The following is a 24964-nucleotide window of genomic DNA, read 5'->3' on the forward strand; positions in this document are numbered from 1 at the left end:
TTTAAGTAGAACTACTCTGGTTAACCTGCAGAAGCATGAAGACACTTTTAATCAAACTTTGATCAAAGGTTTCATGTTTAAAAATATCATATGCTTGTATTTATAAAACTCTAATACATGTTTTTTTATTGTCATTTTTATGAGGCCAGAGTTTCTATATGTCTTTCACCTTGGCATAAATTTTCTTTCATTACTAATTTGAAATAATTTATTGAATTCTTACTCTTTTTTTTCCCACTAGGCTAGTAATTTAAAGAAGGTACTTCAAGGAATTATGAGTTATTACAGTGAGGTATGAAAAAATCTGACTTTGTTTAAATACAGAATTCTATATGATATTTATATCGACACCAGAAAAAATAACCTGGGTTTTTGTTTATAACATCTTACTAAAACATAATTCATAATTAGAATATTGTTTTTTTGCTATTCTCAGAACACTCAAATTTTGTGAACATGAACAGGCTTAAACATAATTTATTGATTTGTAAAATAATGTTGCTTCTATATTAATACTTTTGATATTTGTTATTTTCTCCAAGAGAATTACCTTCATTTCTAAATGATTTGATTTTATGCAATGCTATAAAGTAGACTTTATAATTAAATTGAAGTTTTTCCTATGGAAAGTATTATTTTGACATTTCTTCTCAATGCAAACAGCAGCAAAAGTATACTGTGAAATTATGCTTTTGTACAAGTAAATTAGGAAAAAGGCAAAATGAAAGTTGTATTAGTGTCACTTCAGATAGTACTATTCAAGTAGGTTTTTTTTCTTATTCAGTATCATAACAAGTTCCCCAGTATGATTATTTGATATAAGAAAGCTTATTGCTTATGTTTGAAAACTTTTGGTTTGCTTTTGCCATCAAAAGACCTGGTTTCTGTTTTTTAAAGTTGTCACATATTTATACTTGTAATTTTTTCCAGCAATTTTAAGACTGAAATTTTTCAACCTATTAATGCCTCAAACTCATTTTAGAGCTATTTTAATGCCAAGAAAACTTTTTAATGAGCTAAAAAAAAGGAAAGATAAAGCTAGGAAAGATTAATCCAGTTAGATTTGCTGTTTTTGCTGTTCATTTGCAAGTGTGATGGTTTATATTGTGTTTTTCTATTAATCAGTCATGCACCAAAATATGCTTATCTTTCAGCTTAACATAAATCTGTTTATTTTTGGAAAGGCCTAAGTTTTGTCATAAAAGATCAGTCTAGGGCTTTCTTAATCCCTCTGGGATCAAAGGATATTGGATGTAAAATCATTTTAGTTGCTGTTGGTTGGTTACTCAAAATTCTGGGATGCTGCTTGAGCTTTGCCAACTGGTTTTAGTCAATAATTATGAATTTATCAATTTGTTAATTTATCTGAGCCATTTCATAATCCTATTTTTAATTTGTTTTCCTTGAAATAGTTAAAGATAATAAATTCTTTGTAATCTACAGAAATGAGTGATCTAATTTATTGTCTCAATACTGCAGTTTTTGGGGCAGCAGATTTCTGAAGAACTTATCCCTGATTTAAACCAAATAACTGAATGTTCGGATTCTGTGGAGCTTGGGAGATTGCTCCAGCTTATTTTAGGTTGTGCAGTCAATTGTGAAAAGAAGCAAGGTAAGTGAATTTCAATTAATTCAAAGTTTATTTGGGGAAGTTTGCTTTCTAGAAACAACCTACATTGTTATAGAAAGTAGTACAACAATTTACTATTGTATCTTGTCACAGAGTACCTGGAAATGTAACCAGGAGATCTTAAGCCTAGCCCAGTTCTGTCATTAAAAAGCTACAAATCTTGAGTATTCTATTAGTATCTGGATTCTGAGATTTATAATCAGTGACCAAATTAAATGTGTTTTAGTTTAATTAATTTAATTTGCATATTCAGTGCTTAGGATTTAGTGGACATTCAGTAAAAATTTTACTTATTTATCTGATACACTTTTCTGTTTCACATGTTAAGAAGCTTAGGTTGATTCAGATTTTTGTAAATAAATATGCAGATACTAAATTATAATCCAGGCTTCTTCAAGTGATACTCTGCTCTTTTCAGAAGAATGCCTGTCTAGTGTATCCTCCAGTTAAGCGGTCTGATGACATAAATGGAATCGGTATATTATACTGGTAGATACAAATGGTGTGATCAATATCCTAATGAGTACAAAAGATCATTTTTGGTTGGATGTAGTGAAGTGATGAACTGAACAGACCAAGATTTACTTCTCTCAGGGCTTACATCAGGCTGGGTGGTGAGATTTTTGATGCTGATGTTTTTTATGTGATTCGTCCAAACCTGGTCTTAGTACATCACCTTTATAAGAATATGTTGGGTACTTAAGTTTGTATAGTACTTTAAACCAGGACCTTAGAAGACAAATTCAGTCTTATCTAACTAATGAAGTAAGAATATGAGACCGGTTAAATTCAGTAAGAACAAATTTAGGACAGAGAAAAAGAAATTGTATGAAATTAATTTCTTATTGATAAAAAAGAACAAGGACTGAGTATCAGAAAACTTTGGTATTAGTCCATCTCTATCATCAGCTAGCTATTTTTTTTCCTAGGGCAGGTGTTTTTCGTTAGGCGTTTATTTTTCACTTAGAGATAGTGTCAAAGATCTATATATTGGGTTTTTCCCCACAAAATAAGAAGAATTTGCTCATGGTAAACATCCATAAATGTTTAATTACATATTGACAAATAGCAATTAATTTATAAATCTAGAATTTTTCTGTTCTTATCCTTCTTATTTTTTATTTAATTAATGCTTCATTTCTATTTCAGTTACTGGTTATTTATAACATTTTTGCTTCATTTTATTTTAATTTTATTTTTTATTTTTATTGACGTATAATTGACATTCGTTAGTTTCAGGTACATAGTAAATTGATTTTGACAATTCTGTACATTACTCAGAGCTCACCAAGATAAGTTTAGTTACCATCTATCACCACACAATGTTATTGCAATATTATTTAATATATTCCCTACACTCTACTTTTTATCACTGTGACTCATTTATTTTATGAGTGGGAATTTGTACCTTTTAATCCCTTCTATCTGTTTAACCCATCCTCTCACTCACCCCTTCTCTGACAACCATCAGCTAGCTCTGTGTTTAGGAGTTCGTTTGTTTTGTTCTGTTCTGTTCTATTTTGTTTTATTTTAGATTTCACATGTAAGTGAAATCATTTGGTATTTGTCTTTATTTGACTTACCTCACTTACCATTAAACATTTTGGATCCATCCATGTGATTGAAAATGCCAGATCTCATTCTTCTTTTAAGACTGAGTAATACTCCACTGTGTGTGTGTGTGTGTGTGTGTACTACATCTTCTCTATTCATTCACCTATTGACAGACATTTGGGTTGCTTTCATATCTTGGCTATTATAAATAATGCTGCAGTAAACATAGGGGTGCATATATCTTTTTGATTTAGTGTTTTGGTTTTCTTTGGGTAAATGCCCAACAGTGGAATTACTGGATCATATGGGATATCTCTTTGTTTTTGAGAAACCTCCATACTGTCATCCACAGTGATTGCACCAATTTATATTCCTATCAGTAGTACACGAGTGCTCCTTTTTCTCCACATCCTCACCAACACTTGTTTCTTGTGTTTTTTATTTTAGCCATTCTGACTGTTGTGAGGTAGTATGTCATTGTGGTTTTGATTTACATTTCTGTGATGACTAGTGTTGTTAATCATCTTTTCATGTATCTGATGGCCATTTGTATTTATTTTCTGGAAGAGTGTTCAGGCCCTCTGCTCATTCTTTAATGAGAATGTTTGTACTTTTGGTGTTGAGTTGTAGTGGTTTTTTGCATATTTTTTATATTAACACCTTATTGGATACATCATTTAAAAATATCTTCTGCTGTTTAGTAGGTTGCCTTTTCGTTTTGTTGATGGTTTCCTTTGCTATGGAAATGCTTTTGTTTTTGTACAGTCCCAGTAGTTTGTTTTTGCTTATCTTTCCGTTGGTTGAGGAGACATATCCATAAATATGTTGCTAAGTCCAAGAGATTACAGCCTATGTGTTCTGTTAGGAATTTTATGGTTTTAGGTCTTCAATCCATTTTGAGTTTTTTTTTGTGTATGGTGTAAGAAAGGGGTCCACTTTAATTATTTCACATGTAGCTGTCTAGTTTTCCCAGCATCACTTATTGAAGAAACTGTCTTTACTCCATTGTATATTCTTGCCTCCTTTGTCATAGATTAATTGGCCATATAGGTGTGGATTTATTTCTAGGCTCTGTATCCTTTTCCATTGATCTATGTGTCTGTTGTTAAGCCAGTACCAGACTATTTTGATTACATCTTTGTAGTATGTCTTGAAATCTGGGATTCTGATACCTCCAGCCTTGTTTTTTCTCAAGATTTCGTTGGATATTCAAGGTTTCTAGTGACTCCATAGAGTTTTAGGGTTATTTGTTTGTGTGAAAAATGCTGTTGGTATTTTGATAGGGATTGCAATGAATCTGTAGATGGCTTTGGGTATTATGGTCATTTTAACAGTATTCTTTAGGTCTGTGAGTATGGTATATCTTTCTATTGGTTTGTGTCATCTTCAATTTCTTTCATCAATTTTTTTTTTTTTTAATTTTTTATTTTTGATAAACATATATTTTTATCCCCAGGGGTACAGGTCTGTGAATCAACAGGTTTACACACTTCACAGCACTCACCAAATCACATACCCTCCCCAATGTCCATAATCCCACCCCCTTCTCGCAAACCCCCTCCCCCCGGCAACCCTCAGTTTGTTTTGTGAGATTAAGAGTCACTTATGGTTTGTCTCCCTCCCAATCCCATCTTGTTTCATTTATTCTTCTTCTACCCACTTAAGCTTCCATGTTGTATCACCACTTCCTCATATCAGGGAGATCATATGATAGTTGTCTTTCTCTGCTTGACTTATTTCGCTAAGCATGATGCGCTCTAGTTCCATCCACGTTGTCGCAAATGGCAATATTTCATTTCTTTTGATGGCTGCATAGTATTCCATTGTGTATATATACCACATCTTCTTGATCCATTCATCTGTTGATGGACATCTAGGTTCTTTCCATAGTTTGGCTATTGTGGACATTGCTGCTATAAACATTCGGGTGCATGTGCCCCTTTGGATCACTACATTTGTATCTTTAGGGTAAATACCCAATAGTGCAATTGCTGGGTCATAGGGCAGTTCTATTTTCAACATTTTGAGGAACCTCCATGCTGTTTTCCAGAGTGGCTGCACCAGCTTGCATTCCCACCAACAGTGTAGGAGGGTTCCCCTTTCTCCGCATCCTCGCCAGCATCTGTCATTTCCTGACTTGTTGATTTTAGCCATTCTGACTGGTGTGAGGTGATATCTCATTGTGGTTTTGATTTGTATTTCCCTGATGCCGAGTGATATGGAGCACTTTTTCATGTGTCTGTTGGCCATCTGGATGTCTTCTTTGCAGAAATGTCTGTTCATGTCTTCTGCCCATTTCTTGATTGGATTATTTGTTCTTTGGGTGTTGAGTTTGCTAAGTTCTTTATAGATTCTGGACACTAGTCCTTTATCTGATATGTCGTTTGCAAATATCTTCTCCCATTCTGTCAGTTGTCTTTTGATTTTGTTAACTGTTTCCTTTGCTGTGCAAAAGCTTTTGATCTTGATGAAATCCCAGTAGTTCATTTTTTCCCTTGCTTCCCTTGCCTTTTGCGTTGTTCCTAGGAAGATGTTGCTGCGGCAGAGGTCGAAGAGGTTGCTGCCCGTGTTCTCCTCAAGGATTTTGATGGATTCCTTTCGTACATTGAGGTCCTTCATTCATTTTGAGTCTATTTTTGTGTGTGGTGTAAGGAAATGGTCCAATTTCATTTTTCTGCATGTGGCTGTCCAATTTTCCCAGCACCATTTATTGAAAAGGCTGTCTTTTTTCCATTGGACATTCTTTCCTGCTTTGTCGAAGATTAGTTGACCATAGATTTGAGGGTCTATTTCTGGGCTCTCTATTCTGTTCCATTGATCTATGTGTCTGTTTTTGTGCCAGTACCATGCTGTCTTGATGATGACAGCTTTGTAATAGAGCCTGAAGTCCGGAATTGTGATGCCACCAACATTGGCTTTCTTTTTCAATATCCCTTTGGCTATTCGAGGTCTTGTCTGGTTCCATATAAATTTTAGCATTATTTGTTCCATTTCTTTGAAAAAGATGGATGGCACTTTGATAGGAATTGCATTAAATGTGTAGATTGCTTTAGGTAGCATAGACATTTTCACAATATTTATTCTTCCAATCCAGGAGCATGGAACATTTTTCCATTTCTTTGTGTCTTCCTCAATTTCTTTCATGAGTACTTTATAGTTTTCTGAGTATAGATTCTGTGTCTCTTTGGTTAGGTTTATTCCTAGGTATCTTATGGTTTTGGATGCAATTGTAAATGGGATTGACTCCTTAATATCTCTTTCTTCTGTCTTGCTGTTGGTGTAGAGAAATGCAACTGATTTCTGTGCATTGATTTTATATCCTGACACTTTACTGAATTCCTGTATAAGTTCTAGCAGTTTTGGAGTACAGTCTTTTGGGTTTTCCACATATAGTATCATATCATCTGCGAAGAGTGATAATTTGACTTCTTCTTTGCCGATTTGGATGCCTTTAATTTCCTTTTGTTGTCTGATTGCTGAGGCTAGGACCTCTAGTACGATGTTGAATAGCAGTGGTGATAATGGACATCCCTGCCGTGTTCCTGACCTTAGTGGAAAAGCTTTCAGTTTTTCTCCATTGAGAATGATATTTGCGGTGGGTTTTTCATAGATGGCTTTGATGATATTGAGGTATGTGCCCTCTATCCCTACACTTTGAAGAGTTTTGATCAGGAAGGGATGTTGTACTTTGTCAAATGCTTTTTCAGCATCTATTGAGAGTATCATATGGTTCTTGTTCTTACTTTTATTGATGTGTTGTATCACATTGACTGATTTGCGGATGTTGAACCAACCTTGCAGCCCTGGAATAAATCCCACTTGGTCGTGGTGAATAATCTTTTTAATGTACTGTTGAATCCTATTGGCTAGTATTTTGTTGAGTATTTTCGCATCTGTGTTCATCAAGGATATCGGTCTATAGCTCTCTTTTTTGGTGGGATCCTTGTCTGGTTTTGGGATCAAGGTGATGCTGGCCTCATAAAATGAGTTTGGAAGTTTTCCTTCCATTTCTATTTTTTGGAACAGTTTTAGGAGAATAGGAATTAGTTCTTCTTTAAATGTTTGGTAGAATTCCCCCGGGAAGCCGTCTGGCCCTGGGCTTTTGTTTGTTTGGAGATTTTTAATGACTGTTTCAATCTCCTTACTGGTTATGGGTCTGTTCAGGCTTTCTATTTCTTCCTGGCTCAGTTGTTGTAGTTTATATGTTTCTAGGAATGCATCCATTTCTTCCAGATTGTCAAATTTATTGCCGTAGAGTTGCTCATAGTATGTTCTTATAATAGTTTGTATTTCTTTGGTGTTAGTTGTGATCTCTCCTCTTTCATTCATGATTTTATTTATTTGGGTCCTTTCTCTTTTCTTTTTGATAAGTCGGGCCAGGGGTTTATCAATTTTATTAATTCTTTCAAAGAACCAGCTCCTAGTTTCGTTGATTTGTTCTATTGTTTTTTTGGTTTCTATTTCATTGATTTCTGCTCTGATCTTTATGATTTCTCTTCTCCTGCTGAGCTTAGGGTTTCTTTCTTGTTCTTTCTCCAGCTCCTTTAGGTGTAGGGTTAGGTTGTGTACCTGAGACCTTTCTTGTTTCTTGAGAAAGGCTTGTAGCGCTATATATTTTCCTCTCAGGACTGCCTTTGTTGTGTCCCACAGATTTTGAACCGTTGTATTTTCATTATCATTTGTTTCCATGATTTTTTTCAATTCTTCTTTAATTTCCCGGTTGACCCATTCATTCTTTAGAAGGATACTGTTTAGTCTCCATGTATTTGGGTTCTTTCCAAACTTCCTTTTGTGGTTGAGTTCTAGCTTTAGAGCATTGTGGTCTGAAAATATGCAGGGAATGATCCCAATCTTTTGATACCGGTTGAGTCCTGATTTAGGACCGAGGATGTGATCTATTCTGGAGAATGTTCCATGTGCACTAGAGAAGAATGTGTATTCTGTTGCTTTGGGGTGAAATGTTCTGAATATATCTGTGATGTCCATCTGGTCCAGTGTGTCGTTTAAGGCCTTTATTTCCTTGCTGATCTTTTGCTTGGATGACCTGTCCATTTCAGTGAGGGGAGTGTTAAAGTCCCCTACTATCATTGTATTATTGTTGATGTGTTTCTTTGATTTTGTTATTAATTGGTTTATATAGTTGGCTGCTCCCACATTGGGGGCATAGATATTTAAAATTGTTAAATCTTCTTGTTGGACAGACCCTTTGAGTGTGATATAGTGTCCTTCCTCATCTCTTATTATAGTCTTTGGCTTAAAATCTAATTGATCTGATATAAGGATTGCCACTCCTGCTTTCTTCTGATGTCCATTAGCAGGGTAAATTCTTTTCCACCCCCTCACTTTAAATCTGGAGGTGTCTTCGGGCTTAAAATGTGTTTCTTGGAGGCAACATATAGATGGGTTTTGTTTTTTTATCCATTCTGATACCCTGTGTCTTTTGACAGGGGCATTTAGCCCATTCACATTCAGGGTAACTATTGAGAGATATGAATTTAGTGCCATTGTATTGCCTGTAAGGTGACTGTTACTGTATATGGTCTCTGTTCCTTTCTGATCTACCACTTGTAGGCTCTCTCTTTGCTTAGAGGACCCCTTTCAAGATTTCCTGTAGAGCTGGTTTGGTATTTGCGAATTCTTTCAGTTTTTGTTTGTCCTGGAAGCTTTTAATCTCTCCTTCTATTTTCAATGATAGCCTAGCTGGATATAGTATTCTTGGCTGCATGTTTTTCTCGTTTAGTGCTCTGAAAATATCATGCCAGCTCTTTCTGGCCTGCCAGGTCTCTGTGGATAAGTCAGCTGCCAGTCTAATATTTTTACCATTGTATGTTACAGACTTCTTTTCCCGGGCTGCTTTCAGGATTTTCTCTTTGTCATTGAGACTTGTAAATTTTACTATTAGGTGACGTGGTGTGGGCCTATTCTTATTGATTTTGAGGGGCATTCTCTGAACCTCCTGAATTTTGATGCTCGTTCCCTTTGCCATATTGGGGAAATTCTCCCCAATAATTCTCTCCAGTATACCTTCTGCTCCCCTCTCACTTTCTTCTTCTTCTGGAATCCCAATTATTCTAATGTTGTTTCGTCTTATGGTGTCACTTATCTCTCGAATTCTCCCCTCGTGGTCCAGTAGCTGTTTGTCCCTCTTTTGCTCAGCTTCTTTATTCTCTGTCATTTGGTCTTCTATATCACTGATTCTTTCTTCTGCCTCATTTATCCTAGCAGTGAGAGCCTCCATTTTTGATTGCACCTCATTAATAGCTTTTTTGATTTCAACTTGGTTAGATTTTAGTTCTTTTATTTCTCCAGAGAGGGCTTTTATATCTCTCGAGAGGGTTTCTCTAATATCTTCCATGCCTTTTTCGAGCCCGGCTAGAACCTTGAGAATTGTCATTCTGAACTCTAGATCTGACATATTACCGATGTCTGTATTGATTAGGTCCCTAGCCTTCGGTACTGCCTCTTGTTCTTTTTTTTGTGTTGAATTTTTACGTCTTGTCATTTTGTCCAGATAAGAGTAAATGAAGGGGCAAGTAAAATACTAAAAGGGTGGCAACAACCCCAGGAAAACATGCTTTAACCAAATTAGAAGAGATCGAAAATCGTGAGTGGGGAGAAAGGGGATAAAAAGAGGTTCAAAAAGGAAGAGAGAAAAAAGAAAAAAAAAAAAAAAGAAAAAAGAAAAGAAAAGAAAAGAATTTTAAAAAAAGAAAACACCTAAGAAAAATGTAAAAAATATATATATATATATTAGATAAACTAGTAAAAAATCGTTAAAAAAGAAAAAGGTAACAGTTAAAAAAAAAAAAAAATTTACCCGAAGGCGAGAAAAAAAAAATGAAAAAGAAAAAATTAAATTAACTGCAAGACTAAAAAAAATCACAGGAAAAAAGCCATGAGTTCCGTGCTTGGCTTTCTCCTCCTCTGGAATTGTGCTGCTCTCCTTGGTATTGAAACCGCACTCCTTGGTAGGTGAACTTGGTCTCGGCTGGATTTCTTGTTGATCTTCTGGGGGAGGGGCCTGTTGTAGTGATTCTCAAGTGTCTTTGCCCCAGGCGGAATTACACCGCCCTTACCCGGGGCTGGGGTGAGTAATCCGCTCAGGTTTGCTTTCAGGAGCTTTTGTTCCCTGAGCTCTTTCCGTAGAGTTCCAGAGGACGGGAATACAAATGGCGGCCTCCTGGTCTCCGGCCCGGAGGAGCCGAGAGCCCAGGGCCCCACTCCTCAGTGCGCCCTCAGAGTACAGCGCCCAGTTACTCCCGTCTGCCTGACCTCCGGCCGCGCTCCGAGCTCACCGAGCCTGCGACCGGTTCAAGGTAACACCGAGCTGCGAGCTTACTGTGGGCTCTGTCTCTGTAGCTGGCTTTCCCGTTCCAATACCCGCAAGCTCTGCGACACTCAGACACCCCCGATCCTTCTGTGACCCTGCGGGACCTGAGGCCACGCTGACCCCGCGTGGGCTTCGCCCCGGTTTAGCCTCTGGAGCGATGTCCCTCAGCGGAACAGACTTTTAAAAGTCCTGATTTTGTGCACGGTTGCTCCGCCGCTTGCCGGGAGCCGGCCCTTCCCCCCGGGGTCTATCTTCCCGTCGCTTTGGATTCACTTCTCCGCTGGTCCTACCTTTCAGAAAGTGGTTGTTTTTCTGTTTCCAGAATTGCTGTTTTTCTTCTCTTCGATCTGCCGATGGATTTTCAGGTGTTTGCAATCTTTAGATAAGGTATCTAGCTGATCTCCGGCTAGCTGAAGCAGTCTCAGCTTGCTACTTCTCCGCCATCTTGACTCCTCCCTTCTTTCATCAATTTTTTAAAGATTTCAGAATATAAGTCTTTCACTTCCTTGGTTAAATTTTTTCCTAGGTATTTTATTTTGGTGTAGTTGTAAGTGGGATTTTCTTAATATCTGTTCCTGCTACTTCATTATTAGTATATAGAAACAAAACAGATTTCTATATATTAATTTTGTATCCTGCAACTTTACTGAATTTATTTATTCTGATAGTTTTTTGGTAGAATCATTAGTGTTTTCTATATATAGTAGCATGTCATCTGCAAATAGTAACAGTTTAACTTCTTCTTTACCACTTTAGGTGCTTTTTATTTCCTTTCTTGTCTGCTTGTTGCAGTGAGGACTTCCAGTACTATGTCAAATAAAAGTAGTGAGAATGGAAATCCTTATCTTGATATTGATCGTGAGGAAAAACTTTCATTGTTTTACCATTAAGCATGATGTTACCTGTGGGATTTTTAGATATGTCCTTTATTATGTTGTGATACGTTCTCTCTAAACCTACTTTGTTGAGGGTTTTTATCATGAGTGAGTATTATACTTTGTCAAATGATTTTCTACATCTATTGAGATGATCACATGGTTTTTATCCTTCCTCTTGTTGATATGATGTATCACATTGATTTGTGAATACTGAACCACCTTTGGGTGCCTGGAATAAAGCTCACTTAATCATGGTGAATGTTCCTTTTTATGTGTTACTGAATGTGGTTTGCTAATTTTTTTTTGCGTATTCTTTTTTTTTTTTAACTTCTTTTCAGCATAACAGTATTCATTGTTTTTTCATTGTTTTTGCACCACACCCAGTGCCCCATGCAATCCATGCCCTCCTTAATACCCACCACCTGGTACCCCGACCTCCCACCCCCCCACCCCTTCAAAACCCTCAGGTTGTTTTTCAGAGTCCATAGTCTCTCATGGTTCACCTCCCCTTCCGATTTCCCTCAACGCCCTTCTCTTCTCCATCTCCCCGTGTCCTCCATGTTATTTGTTATGCTCCCCAAATAAGTGAAACCATATGATAATTGATTCTCTCTGCTTTACTTATTTCACTCAGCATAATCTCTTCCAGTTCTGTCCATTTTGCTACAAAAGTTGGGTATTCATCCTTTCTAATGGAGGCATAATACTCCATAGTGTATATGGACCACATCTTCCTTATCCATTCGTCCGTTGAAGGGCATCTTGGTTCTTTCCACGGTTTGGTGATTGTGGCCATTGCTGTGGTTTGCTAATATTTTGTTGAGAATTTTTGCATCTATGATCATCGGAGATATTGACCTCTAATTTTCTTTTTTTGTAGTGTCTCTGTCTGGTTTTGATATCAAGGTCATGCTGGCCTCATAGAATGAATTTGGAAGTTTTCCTCCTATTTTTTTGGAATAGTTTGATAAGAATAGGTATTAACTACTCTTTAAATGTTTGGTAGAATTTACCTGTGAAGCCAGCTGGTTTTGGATGTTTGTTTATTGGGAGTTATTTTTTTTTTTTTAATTACTGATTCAGTTTCAGTACTTAGAATAGGTCTGTTTAAATTTTTTTATTTCTTCCTGATTACATTTTGAAAAATTGTATGTTTCTAGGAATTTATCCATTCATTTCTTACAAGTTGTCTAATATATTAGCATATAGTTTTTCAAAATATTCTCTTGTAATTCTTTGTATTTCTGTGGTTGTCAGTTACTGTTTCTCCTCCTTTGTTTCTGATTTTTAAAAATTTTTAAAAGATTTTTATTTATTTATTAGAAAGAGAGAGAGAGAATGAGAGAGGAGAAGGTCAGAGGGAGAAGCAGACTCCCCATGGAGCTGGGAGCCCGATGTGGGACTCGATCCTGTGACTCTGGGATCATGACCTGAGCTGAAGGCAGTTGCTTAACCAACTGAGCCACCCAGGTGGCCCATTTCTGATTTTATTTATTTGAGTTGACTCTGTTTTTCTTGATGAAACTGGTTAAAGGCTTCTCAGTTTTATGTTTTTAAATCATCTTATGGTTTCATTGATTATTTCTATGGTTTTTTAGTGTCATTTTTTTTTTCACTCTAATCTTTATTATTTCCTTTCTTCAACTATCTTTGGCTTTTGTTTACTCTTCCTTTCCTAGTTTCTTTCGGTATATGGTTACGTTGCTTGAGACTTGTTTCTTGAGATGTGCCTGTTTCACTATAAACTTCCGTCTTACAACTGCTTTCACTGTATTCCAAAGATTTTGGACTGTAGTGTTTTGGTTACCATTGTGTGTCCATGTATTTTTTTTTTTAATTTCCTCTGATTTCTTTGTTAACCCATTGATAGTTGAATAGCTATTGTTTAGTCTCCTTGTATGTGTGTTCTTTTTTTATTTTATTTATTTATTTATTTATTTATTTATTTTATTTATTTGACAGAACACAAGTAGGCAGAGAGGCAGGCAGAGAGAAAGGAGGAAGCAGGCTCCCTGCTGAGCAGAGAGCCCAATGCGGGACTCGATCCCAGGACCCTGAGATCATGACCTGAGCCGAAGGCAGCGGCTTAACCCACTGAGCCACCCAGGCGCCCGTATGTGTGTTCTTTTAACACACCTTTATACATTGTAGGGAAATTTGAGTTCAAAATGATTCCAAGGTATAGCAGCAATCTCAGTTTTGAAAGAATGAATTTGTTTGGCTAGTAGTACCTGGTTTATCTTGGTGGGGGAAAAAATAATTTTTTTGAAGGTTTTAGAAGGCTTGAAACACTCCATTTTCCAGAAAATCCAGTTAAAGGAAACAATTGCATCTCTGTCCTTTCTCTACTTAATTCTTCCCCTTTCCCAACCACTCCCTACTTAGTGATCAGGTGCATACCAGAATCTATCAGAATCTTTGTCCGGTTCTTGGCTTTACAAATAAAAGAAAGACAAGAACTTTCAGAAGTTTTCCAGAAGAATTATTAAAACAATAAAAGCATTTGAAAATAGTAAGCTTTTTTTTTTAAATTGGGAATTTTTTGGAAATTGTTTTAGCTAGAGAACGTAATTGTAGTGGATTATGCAAATATATGAAATATGCAAAAATATGAAACTTTTTTTCATATTTTTGAATATGGTTCAAATAAGAAATGGTTTCTCATCTCTTATTGGGACAGAATCATCTTACTGCCTGTGTGTGGTAAGGCATAGATGAGGCTTGATGAATATGAGCATGCGTTTAAGGAGGTTATATAAGTCCCTTCTTTAAAAGCCTTCCTGAAATGAACTAAGTAGGTGATAAAATGTAACTTTCTAGGCCGAAGATTTAGGAATTCACTTAATATGTATGGATTCATCCTGTAATAGTGAATATATAACAACAGGGAGGAAATTCTCATAATTGTTTTAAGATTATAATTTCTTCTCTTTCTCTTATAAGAAAATTAGAGGTTTCTTCTTTATGAAAAATAAAATGTTTAAAAATATGAATATTTTTAGTTCTGATTATCTGATTTTAATGGACCTATTTCTTGTGGAAAAATACTTGCATAAAGAAGTGTGTATAATAAATGAACTTTTATGCTGTTAATTGAATGACTAAAGTTCCATGGGTAAAGAGTAGATTTTTATCAGATTTGTTTGTTTGTTTTTGAATCACAGAACATATTCAAAATATAATGACACTGGAAGAATCTGTTCAACATGTGGTCATGACTGCTATTCAAGAGGTAAGTTTTTATTTTGTTTACATATATATGAAAATCCTTAACCAAATGACACAAAATTTTTCACATAAAATCTTATGGATGTATGTTTTTCTTTATTTGTACAAACTTGCCCTTTGCAGCAGGTTTACTTATCTTAAGCTAGTGTGTCTTCCCTTCTTTTCTTTACCCAGAATATCTTAAAAAGACTTCAAGCACAATTTTAGTTCTTCTGTATTTTAAAAGATTATAATGTCAGGTTCCCTTAGATAACTTCACCTAAGCAGGATAAACAACCTCTAACCAGAACAGAATTTTTATTTCTTCTTTTTTCCCTGCCAATGAGAACAGTTTTTCTCAAAATGGTAAAGCATGTGTGTAAATATATCTTGTGTTCATTTTCAGAACGTTAGTACTGGGAGCAAATAATGGTGGGTGATATGTCTGGAAGCCAGGTAGCCTGGGTTCAAGGCAGTCCAGTTGTATAAAGTCATCCAGAAGGATTCAGAATTCACATGGTACATGTTAATTCTTAACAGAGTGAGTGATGTGGAATGCAGAAGAAACCTAGGGATTAGGGAGGGCAAGCATAGTTTGGCAGGGGCATGGTTTGGAGGGAGATCTCAGAGGAAGTTAGTTTGTGTGCTCTGAGTTTGCATTGTTGGCTTGAATTTAAAGCATCACAGCCATAAATTTGCCTTTCAGGTGCAAAAATGTTATTTTTTATAGGCTCCATTTTTCTCATATAATTGTAATTCCTACTTTATTTTTTTTTAAAGATTTTATTTATTTATTTGACAGACAGAGATCACAGGCAGGCAGAGAGGGTAGGGAAAGCAGGCTCCCTGCTGAGCAGAGAGACTGATGTGGGGCTCCATCCCAGCACCCTGGGACCATGACCTGAGCCAAAAGCAGAGGCTTTAACCCACTGAGCCACCCAGATGCCCTGTAATTCCTACTTTAAAAATGACTTCTCAGATTAGGAATTTTACCATATCACTAATTTAAAGGCAGTATTTTAAAAGTGTTATTTTATGGAAGAATCTTTATTATTATTATTATTTATCAATTTTTATTTAGTAGTTCATCTTTTAGAACTTAGATTGTAATTTTTCAGTATATAGGTATTTTAAATATATTTCTGTATTTCAAGTACACTTTACTTCTGATGTTCTCACTGATGTAATGGTTGAACATTGTGTTATTTAGCTTAAGCCTCTAATAAAATTTTTATTTGAATAATATTGTAAGGTTCATCAAATTATGACAAAGGAAAACTAACTGTAAAACATCTTACTCTCCTTTCAAGTAAGCCTATTTTTACTTCATAACATCTCTTTATTGTACTTAAGTTTACTATTTTAATTTCCTAGTTGATGAGTAAAGAAATATTGAGCTCTCCTACAAATGATGCTGTTGGAGAATTAGAGCAACAGGTGAGTATCTCAGTAACTGGGGAAAATGTTGAAAACAGTCATACAGTTGCTTGGCCAATTAGTATCATAAGGCTTTCATTGGAGAACATTTACAAGAATATTTTTCTCCATGAAATTTAGGTTGTTTATTCTGTAATATCTCAGCTGAATATTATTATGCATTCCTTCATGACTGCAAGTAGTGTTGGTCTCCAGAATTTTTTATGCTCATGTTCAAAGAACTGAGTGACATTGAACTTTTCTTCTGAAACTTGTAATACATATGTGGCTCATTCTAGATGGTTACACTGTTAATAGTAGACAATGGAAAAATTCTGCTGATTTCTAATTTATCTAATAAGTTAATATATTTTTGCCTTGTTGAAGAAACAGCTCTCTTTTCCCTGGTTCTATGGCGTGCCTGTTTCACCTGGGCAGAAGGCACTCTACTCTGAAATGTAACCCAACCTGGGTTGTAGGGGAAAGGTATAATGACAGGGAAATGCATCTAGTGCTATTTCTGTTATATTTTTGAACATCTGTTTTTCATGAGTATCACTTCTCTCTCATGAAATACATCAAAACTTTTTCTATGAAATTTTTACTTGAATTTAAACATACTGTGTTTTTCTAAATTTTTTTGTGATGAAATTAAACAATATCCTCTAATATGCTGTGGTTTAAAGATTTCATAAGGAGTGTTCTGTGAAAGGGGAGGAGGTTAGCACTTCCTTTGACAAGGGTTGGAAGAGGCCCTTGGGCCTGATAGCACCCAACATAGTTCAGGCTTTGCCACCTATTTCATGGCATCTGAGCATCGTTTCATTGTTGTTATTGAGTCATTATGTTGTATACTTGAAACTAATATGATACTGTATGTTAATGATATTTCAGTTTTTAAAAAATGCACATTGAAAATTTTTTTTTCATTAAGATTTACATAAAATTTTATTTCTGTGGGACTGTGGCCTTAAACATTAATGAGACTGTGTGAATATTATTGACAGAAAAACAACATTGAGACTTACTTGTTAATAGGTGAATTTTTAAAAAGTTTTTATGTAAAGTCCAGTTAGTTAACATACTATGTAATATTGGTCTCAGGTGTACAGTATAGTGATTCAGCAGTTTGATACACTACCCGTTGCTCATCATGACAAGTGCCCTCCTTACTCCCCATGGCCTGTTTCACCCATCCCCCAGCCCTTTTCCCTTCTGGTAACCATCAGCTTGTTCTCTATAGTTAACTTATAAAATTCAAAGAACAAATAATCCAATTAAAAAATGAGCATAAGACATGAATAGATATTTTTCCAAAGAAGACATGCAGATGCCCAGCAGACACATGAGAAGATGTTCAACATCACTGATCATCAGGGAGATGCAAATCAAAACTATAATGAATACCTTCTTTACTGCTACATCCATACAGTTGAGCACTGTTGAGAAAAGCACAGCCATTTGTTTGAATATAAATGCATGATTTCCATCCACAGTTAGCCCTTCATCATTGTTCTGTACTAATCAACACCTTCTCCCGTTACCCAAACAGCTATTTCACACAGCTGTCTATTTGCATAAGGCAACTACCTTAAAATCTTCCTGCCGACCCTGAGTAGTCAGTTATTTATTGAGTGTCCCTATGTGCCAGAGACACTGTGCTCAGTCCTTTTCCTATATTGTATAATTGGCTTGGTAACCCTAGAAAGTTTCAAATGGAGACTTGCTAATACATTTTCATAACCATGTTTAATATAGTCTATTTTCCAATTTGTGTCAAAACACGTCTTATTAAGAATCAGGACATTTTGTGTTTCAGCTTAAAAGGGCATTGGAAGAACTTCAAGAAGCACTAGCAGAAAAAGAAGAACTGAGGCAAAGATGCCAAGAACTAGATATGCAGGTGCGGAAAAGAACCAGTCTGAGAAAAAAGTCCTCTTTACAAAGGTTGTATTGTAAATAATTCACTGGTAATGTGTTTTGGAGGTTGGGTTTCATTTCATGGAGGGCAAATTTAAAGTATTTGTTACAGGTTTGAATATTCAAGTATGAATTTCATAATTATTTTTCTCTAAGAGTTGAAAATTGCTAACTTTACTCCTTTGAGAGAATCGTTTTAATTGTAGATTTCAGGTATTTAGATGAGTCTTTAGATTCTTTCGTAAAAAAAAGAAATTAACATACCAACTGCAGAGAATGTGAATATATAAGGGAGGTCATTTATGGAAATATTTAAAAGTGCTTGGACTCTCCCCCCTCCGTAAATGGGAGTACCAGCTAAGTTTTGCTAACATGCATGTATCTGAACATGTGTATATAATTCTTGAGTTCAAATGCACATATGTGTTGGCAAAATAAACTTACTATGAGAGACAGTAGTTAGTAGTGGGGTAGATTGTTAAACCAGCCCACTCAGACCAGGCTGTGCTACTAGCTGATTGTGTCCTCTCGGGCAAATTACTTAATTTCTTTATAGTTTAGTTTTCTCTTTTGAGAAATAATATGATGATAGTATATATCTCCAGCGTGATTATGAGGATTAAATGAGTTAATATATGTCAAGCCCTTAGAGCAGGACCTGACACATGTAAGTGCTATGTGTGTTTGCATGTATTGTTATTGTTAAATGAAAATGCATATGCAAAAGTTATACAGTAAGTCTTGAAAAATTATGCAAAAGGGTAGCTGTACCATCATAATATGCTGTATGTAAATTGCATGTTTTTGTTCAAATACTGAGTTACATAAATAATTTACTCTCTGCAAAGGATGAAGACAAGGAACAAGGGTTGTAGTAGTATTATCCTTGCTTGATGAGATAAATATCTATAATGATAGGGCTGAGTAATATTTCTAATCCTTAAGGGCTTGCAAAGAAGGAGAAGAGAAGAGGTGCGGGTCTAAATGACTCAGCTATTTAAGGCAGTGACAGCGCTGGAATCCTGGTCTTTTCAACCTTAACTTAAAAAAAAACAACAACAGTCCTGTGTTTGAACAAAGCTAATGTTGAAGATTTTATTTATTTATTTTTGAGAGAGATAGCATGAGTAGGGGAAGGGGCAGAGGGAGGAGGAGAGAATCTCAGACTCCTCACAGAGCAACATGGGGCTCGATCTCACCACCTTTATTCCTAGCCCATGTGGGAGTGGGGGGTCCACAGAAATCTTGATACTTCTCACTGCAGTCTACCCAGTCAGGAGGGAAGCCACCCTTTGCTTCTTCCAGTTTTCTTTCACTGGACTGAGGAGGAGTGACTAAGAGCTTAGGGGACCGGACTCCCTTTTTAAAAAAAAATTTTTTTTTTTTAAGATTTTATTTATTGACACAGAAAAGAGATCACAAGCAGGGAGAGTGGCAGGCAAGGGAGAGGGAGAAGCATGCTCTCTGCTGAGCAGGGACCCTGATGTGGGGCTCGATCCCAGGACCCCAGGATCATGACCTGAACCTAAGACAGATGCTTAACTGACTGAGCCACCCAGACTGACTCCTGATAAAAACAAATGCTTTAGAGCTACATACTGCATTGGGGGAATGGTCTGAGGCCTAAAGAAATGCCTTCTTGGGAATGAGATACACTTTTCACACCCTGGTAGAAGGTATTTAAACCTCCGACATGAGATCATAGCCCAGGTATTACAAAAAAAGCACTGCCTATTGCCCCAGCTCACTCACCTCCTTTCCTAACCATTCACAAGGCTGTAGAATGGTGTGGAGGGAAAACAGTCCCAACGATAACTTAGAAGGGAAGATATACTGGAAGGGTGTAGAAAGGGTGTCCAGGAAGTCTTCAACTACACTGAAAATATAGGCTGTCTTAACTGCCAGTGAAGCATTATTTAGATGAAAAGAATAAAAGTATGGCATTGGTGCAAACATTTCAGGTTAAAGAGCATGTAAAAGACTTTAGCCAAGCTTAGAAAATAAACTTTGCTTCCTGTTGTGTAACAATTTCATAGGAACACATCAGTAAAATAGACTAAGTGGTAGAACAACAAAGTGAGGTTTAAAAAGAAGTTGTAGATCTGTAGAAACAAATCAGTGAATAATGTTGAACACCAGGCTTTATCCTAGGTAAGATACTGAACTTCAAGAATAAAGGGAAACAAGTACCCAGTCACTCAGGTTAATAAGGCACACTGTCCGCAAAGAAAAAATCAGGCTCCCCTACGACTTGAATCCCAGAATATGGAAGCATGGTATCTGCAGAGTGCCTAGGCAGGGAAGCAGCCGTGCACTCGGACAGAGTTCAGATGCAGACTCACGAGCCCCCCCTTTTTTTTTTTTAAAGATTTTATTTATTTGACAGACAGAGATCACAAGTAGGCAGAGAGAGAGGAGGAAGCAGGCTCCCTGCTGAGCAGAGAGCCCAATGTGGGACTCGATCTCAAGACCCTGAGATCATGACCTGAGCCGAAGGCAGCGGCCTAACCCACGGAGCCACCCAGGCGCCCCTCACGAGCCCTTTTTGAAGAAACTACTTGTTGACGCAGTTCAGTAGCACACGTTTTAACCGAAATAAAGAATGCAAAAGTGGAGATTTTCTGTGGTGAAAGATCTGGTGAAGATTGAATCCTTTTAAAGACAGAACTGTGTTGGTTCTGTGCAAATTACAGTTTTAAGTATTGGGACAAGTGAAATTCTGATCCAAGAAATGAGGAGGCAGGCCCCATAATGTGTACTTTAAAAAAAGAGAGCGAAATCTCCATGTGACATTTTGATGTGAAGTTTTGAGAAACTCTGATTTGGCCATCTGGTTCTGTTCTAGTCAGGATTATTATGGGGCCTTCAGGCAAGTTCTGATGTGTTTGCCGGTGGCTTTTATTCTGCCTTTCCCAGCCTTTTTTCCTACCACCTGGCAGAGATAGGAAGCAATCCTTCACTTATTGCGGGAGCAGTGGCCGGTCATTCCTGCTCATGATGAGTTAGAGAAGACATATTCCTGCCCACCATGGTACAAGATAAGTTCTGTCCAAGGCAGTGGTTTGACTCTAATGTGATAAAGGGGAGCTGTAGCTATAGAATTTTGTATTTCATTCTTCTTAACTATGTAGATGGAATGTAAGAATTAAGTTAAATCTGGGTGATATAAGAAAATGAGACTTTTTTTTAAAACTTTTTGAATGTTTCTATCTCTTGAATAACTCAGAAAGAGAGAGAGGGTGAGAGATGGCAAAAAAGGAGAGAAACAAAGAAATGGAAAAAAAAAAAAACAACAACAGGAAGGGATAAAGATGGGTACACTATGAACCTAAAGAAAGTATAACCATGGGAGCTTCTTAAAGGAGATGTCTAGAACCCCCCACTGGACATTCTTAGGCATAGACATGATGGTGTGGCACAAGGAATTTGCATGTTTACTACCCCTTCCTTCAGTCTGTGGTTAAAGGTAGCTCTGAACACGCATTGTAAAACATGGATAGGAACCAGGTTAATTATGCACCAGGTGTTGAAAACTAAATTTGCCCTTGTTTCTCTGCCTTCTTTAGAGGGTTCTGACCCATTTTGGAAGACGGACGGTATTGTTTTTCTTTAGTTGATCTTTTTGTGACAGTGTCTTCCCTCCAGCTAGAATGAGCTACTCTTCTCTTTGTGTCCCACCCCCACGTTATGGTATGCTCCCATCAAAGCACCTTGAATATTTTCTGTTGCATAATTATTTACATTTCTACCATAAAGATATGGAGGGTTCAAACTCTTCATTCTTTTGTGTATCTCAGTCATTTAGGATTGTACATGTTAAGTAATAGTCACTAAACTGCTTGCATGGCAAGGATGGATGAATGCCTTAAATTTAGGAAGAGAAGCTTCTTTCTCTTGCAGTCTGTCTGGAAACAATTTTCCAAGCCTTTGTGTTGCTCATTTGGAGGACAGTGTCTGTAATCTGCCTATACTGTATTTAAAGACAGGATACTCATTTTTCTCAAGCTCACATGGAACTTTCTCCAGAAGACCACATACTGGGTCACAAATCAGGGCTCAACTAATACCAAAAGACTGAGATTATTCCCTGCATATACTCAAACCACAATGCTTTGAAACTGGAACTCAACCACAAGAAAAAATTTGGAAGGAATTCAAACACTTGGAAGCTAAAGACCACCTCCTCCTCCTCCTCCTCCTCCTCCTCCTTCTTCTTCTTTTTTAAGATTTTATTATTTGACAGAGAGAGAGATCACAAGTAGGCAGAGAGGCAGGCAGAGAGGGGGAAGCAGACTCCCCACTGAGCAGAGAGCCCGATGTGGGGCTCGATCCCAGGACCCTGAGATCCTGACCTGAGCCGAAGGCAGTGGCTTAACCCACTGAGCCACCCAGGCACCTCAAGACCACCCTGCTTAAGAATATTTGCATCAACCAGGAAATCAAAGAAGAACTTAAACAATTCATGGAAACCAACGAGAATGAAGTCACCTTAGTCCAAAACCTATGGGATACGGCAAAGGCAGTCCTAAGGGGGAAATACATAGCCATCCAAGCCTCCCTCAAAAACATAACAAAATCCAGAGTGCACAAGCTCTCTTTACACCTTAAAGAACTGGAAAACCAACAACAGATTAAGCCAACCCCATGCACAAGAAGGGAAATAATCAAGATTAGAGCAGAGATCAAGGAGATAGAAACTAGCGATACAGTAGAACACATCAACGAAACTAGAAGCTGATTCTTTGACAATGAGCTCAATAAACCACTGAATCCAAAAGAAAAACTAATCCAAAAAGAAAAGAGAGAAGACCCAAGTTAATAAAATTGTGAATGAAAGGGGAGAGATCACGACCAAGCCAAGGAAGTAGAGACAGTCATCAGAAATTATTATCAACAGTTATATGCCAGTAAGTTAAGCAACCTAGAAAAAATGGATGCATAAACTTATATACTTTCCAGACTGAATCAGGAAGAAATTAACAACCTGAATCTAGTAACGAAATTAAAGCAGTGATCTGAAACCTTCCAACAAACAAGAGCCCAGGACCTGACAGATTCCCTGGGGAATTCTACCAAACATTCAAAGAAGAAATAATACCTATTCTCCTGAAGCTGTTTCAAAAAATAGAAACAGAAGAAAAGCTTCCAGACACTTTCTAAGTAGCCAGCTTCTTCTGATCCCCAAACCAGGCAAAGACCCCACCAAAAAGGAGAATTTCAGACTAATATCCCTGATGAATGTGGATGCCAAGATTCTCAACAAGATCCTAGCTAATAGGATCTAACAGTACATTGAAAAGATTATCCAGCATGACCAGGTGGGATTTATCCCTGGGATGCAAGGGTGGTTCAACATTTGCAAATCAATCATTGTGATAGAACAAATCAGTAAGAGAAGAGAGAAGAGCCACATGGTCCTCTCAATAGATGCAGAAAAAGCATTGACAAGCTATAGCATCCGTTCCTGATTCAAACGCTTCGAAGTATAGGGATAGAGGGAACATTCCTCAACTTCATAAAATCTATCTATGAAAAAACCCACAACGAATATCCTCCTCAATGGGGAAAAGCTGGCAGCCTTCCGTTTGAGATCAGGAATACGACAAGGATGCCCACTCTCACCACTCTTATTCAACATAGTACTAGAAGTCCTAGCAACAGTAATCAGACAACAAAAAGAGAGAAAAGATATTCAAATTGGCAAAGAAGAATTCAAACTCTCTCTTTGCAGATGACATGATACTTTATATGGAAAACCCAAAACCCCCCAATCCCAATCTACTAGAACTCATACAGCAATTCAGTAATGTGGCAGGATACAAAATCGATGTACAGAAACCAGTTGTTTTCTCATACACTAGCAATGAAAATATAGATTAGGGAAATTAGAGAATTGATTCCATTTACTATAGCACCAAGAACTATAAGATACCTGGGAATCAAGCTAACCGAAGAGGTAAAGGATCTGTACTCAAGGAACTACAAAACACTCATGAAAGAAATTGAAAAAGACACACAGAGATGGAAGAGCATTCCATGTTTATGGATCAGAAGAATAAACATTGTTAAAATAAAATGTCTATACTGCCTAGAGCAATCTATACTTTCAGGGCCATCCTGATCAAAATTGCACCGGCATTTTTCAAAGTGCTGGAACAAACAATCCTAAAATTTGTACGGAACCAGAAGAGACCCCAGATAGCTAAGGAAATGTTGAAAAAGAAAAACAAAACTGGGGGCATTATGTTGCCTGATTTCAAGCTTTACTACAAAGCTGTGATCATCAAGACAGCATGGTACTGACATAAAAACACACATTTAACAGTGGAACAGAGTAGAGAGCCCAGATATGGACTCTCAATTCTATCATCAAATAATCTTTGATAAAGCAGGAAAAAATATACAGTGGAAAAAAGTCTCTTCAATAAATGGTGCTGGGGGGCGCTTGGGTGGCTCAGTGGGTTAAGTCGCTGCCTTCGGCTCAGGTCATGATCTCAGGGTCCTGGGATCGCGTCCCGCGTCAGGCTCTCTGCTCAGCAGGGAGCCTGCTTCCCTCTCTCTCTCTGCCTGCCTCTCCATCTACTTGTGATTTCTCTCTGTCAAATAAATAAATAAAATCTTTAAAAAGAAATAAAATAAATGGTGCTGGGAAAATTGGACAGCTATGTGTAGAAGAATGAAACTGAACCATTCTCGTAAACCATACATGAAGATAAACTCTAAATGGATGAAAGGCCTCAATGTGAGACAGGAATCCATCAAAGTTCTAGAGGAGAACATAGGCGATCATCTCTTTGATATCGGCCACAGCAACTTCTTTCAAGACCTGTCTCCAAAGACAAAGGAAACAAAAACAAAAATGAACTTTTAGGACTTCATTAAGATCAAAAGCTTCTGCACAGCAAAGGAAACAGTCAACAAAACAGAGAGGCAACCCATGAAATGGAAGAAGATATTTACAAATGACACTACAAAGGGCTGATATCCAAGATCTATAAAAAGCTCTTCAAACTCAACACACACAAAACA

General features: G+C 37.0%; 1 protein-coding gene and 1 non-coding gene across 2 annotated transcripts in view; both read left to right on the forward strand.

Moving 5' to 3' along the window:
* HOOK1 (hook microtubule tethering protein 1) overlaps positions 1-24964 on the forward strand; it is a 73738-nt gene that overhangs the window by 14273 nt on the left and 34501 nt on the right. The window contains exons 4-8 of the mRNA XM_059376700.1: positions 242-292; positions 1480-1612; positions 14557-14624; positions 15974-16036; positions 17835-17918. Of these exons, the coding sequence (XP_059232683.1) occupies positions 242-292; positions 1480-1612; positions 14557-14624; positions 15974-16036; positions 17835-17918 (399 nt within the window). The remainder of the gene's footprint in view (positions 1-241; positions 293-1479; positions 1613-14556; positions 14625-15973; positions 16037-17834; positions 17919-24964) is intronic.
* LOC132002388 (U6atac minor spliceosomal RNA) lies at positions 16714-16841 on the forward strand. The gene has a single exon (XR_009399873.1). It is a non-coding gene; the product is annotated as a U6atac minor spliceosomal RNA (small nuclear RNA).

Source organism: Mustela nigripes, chromosome 14 (assembly GCF_022355385.1).
Source record: "Mustela nigripes isolate SB6536 chromosome 14, MUSNIG.SB6536, whole genome shotgun sequence".
Classification (NCBI taxonomy): Eukaryota; Metazoa; Chordata; class Mammalia; order Carnivora; family Mustelidae; genus Mustela; species Mustela nigripes.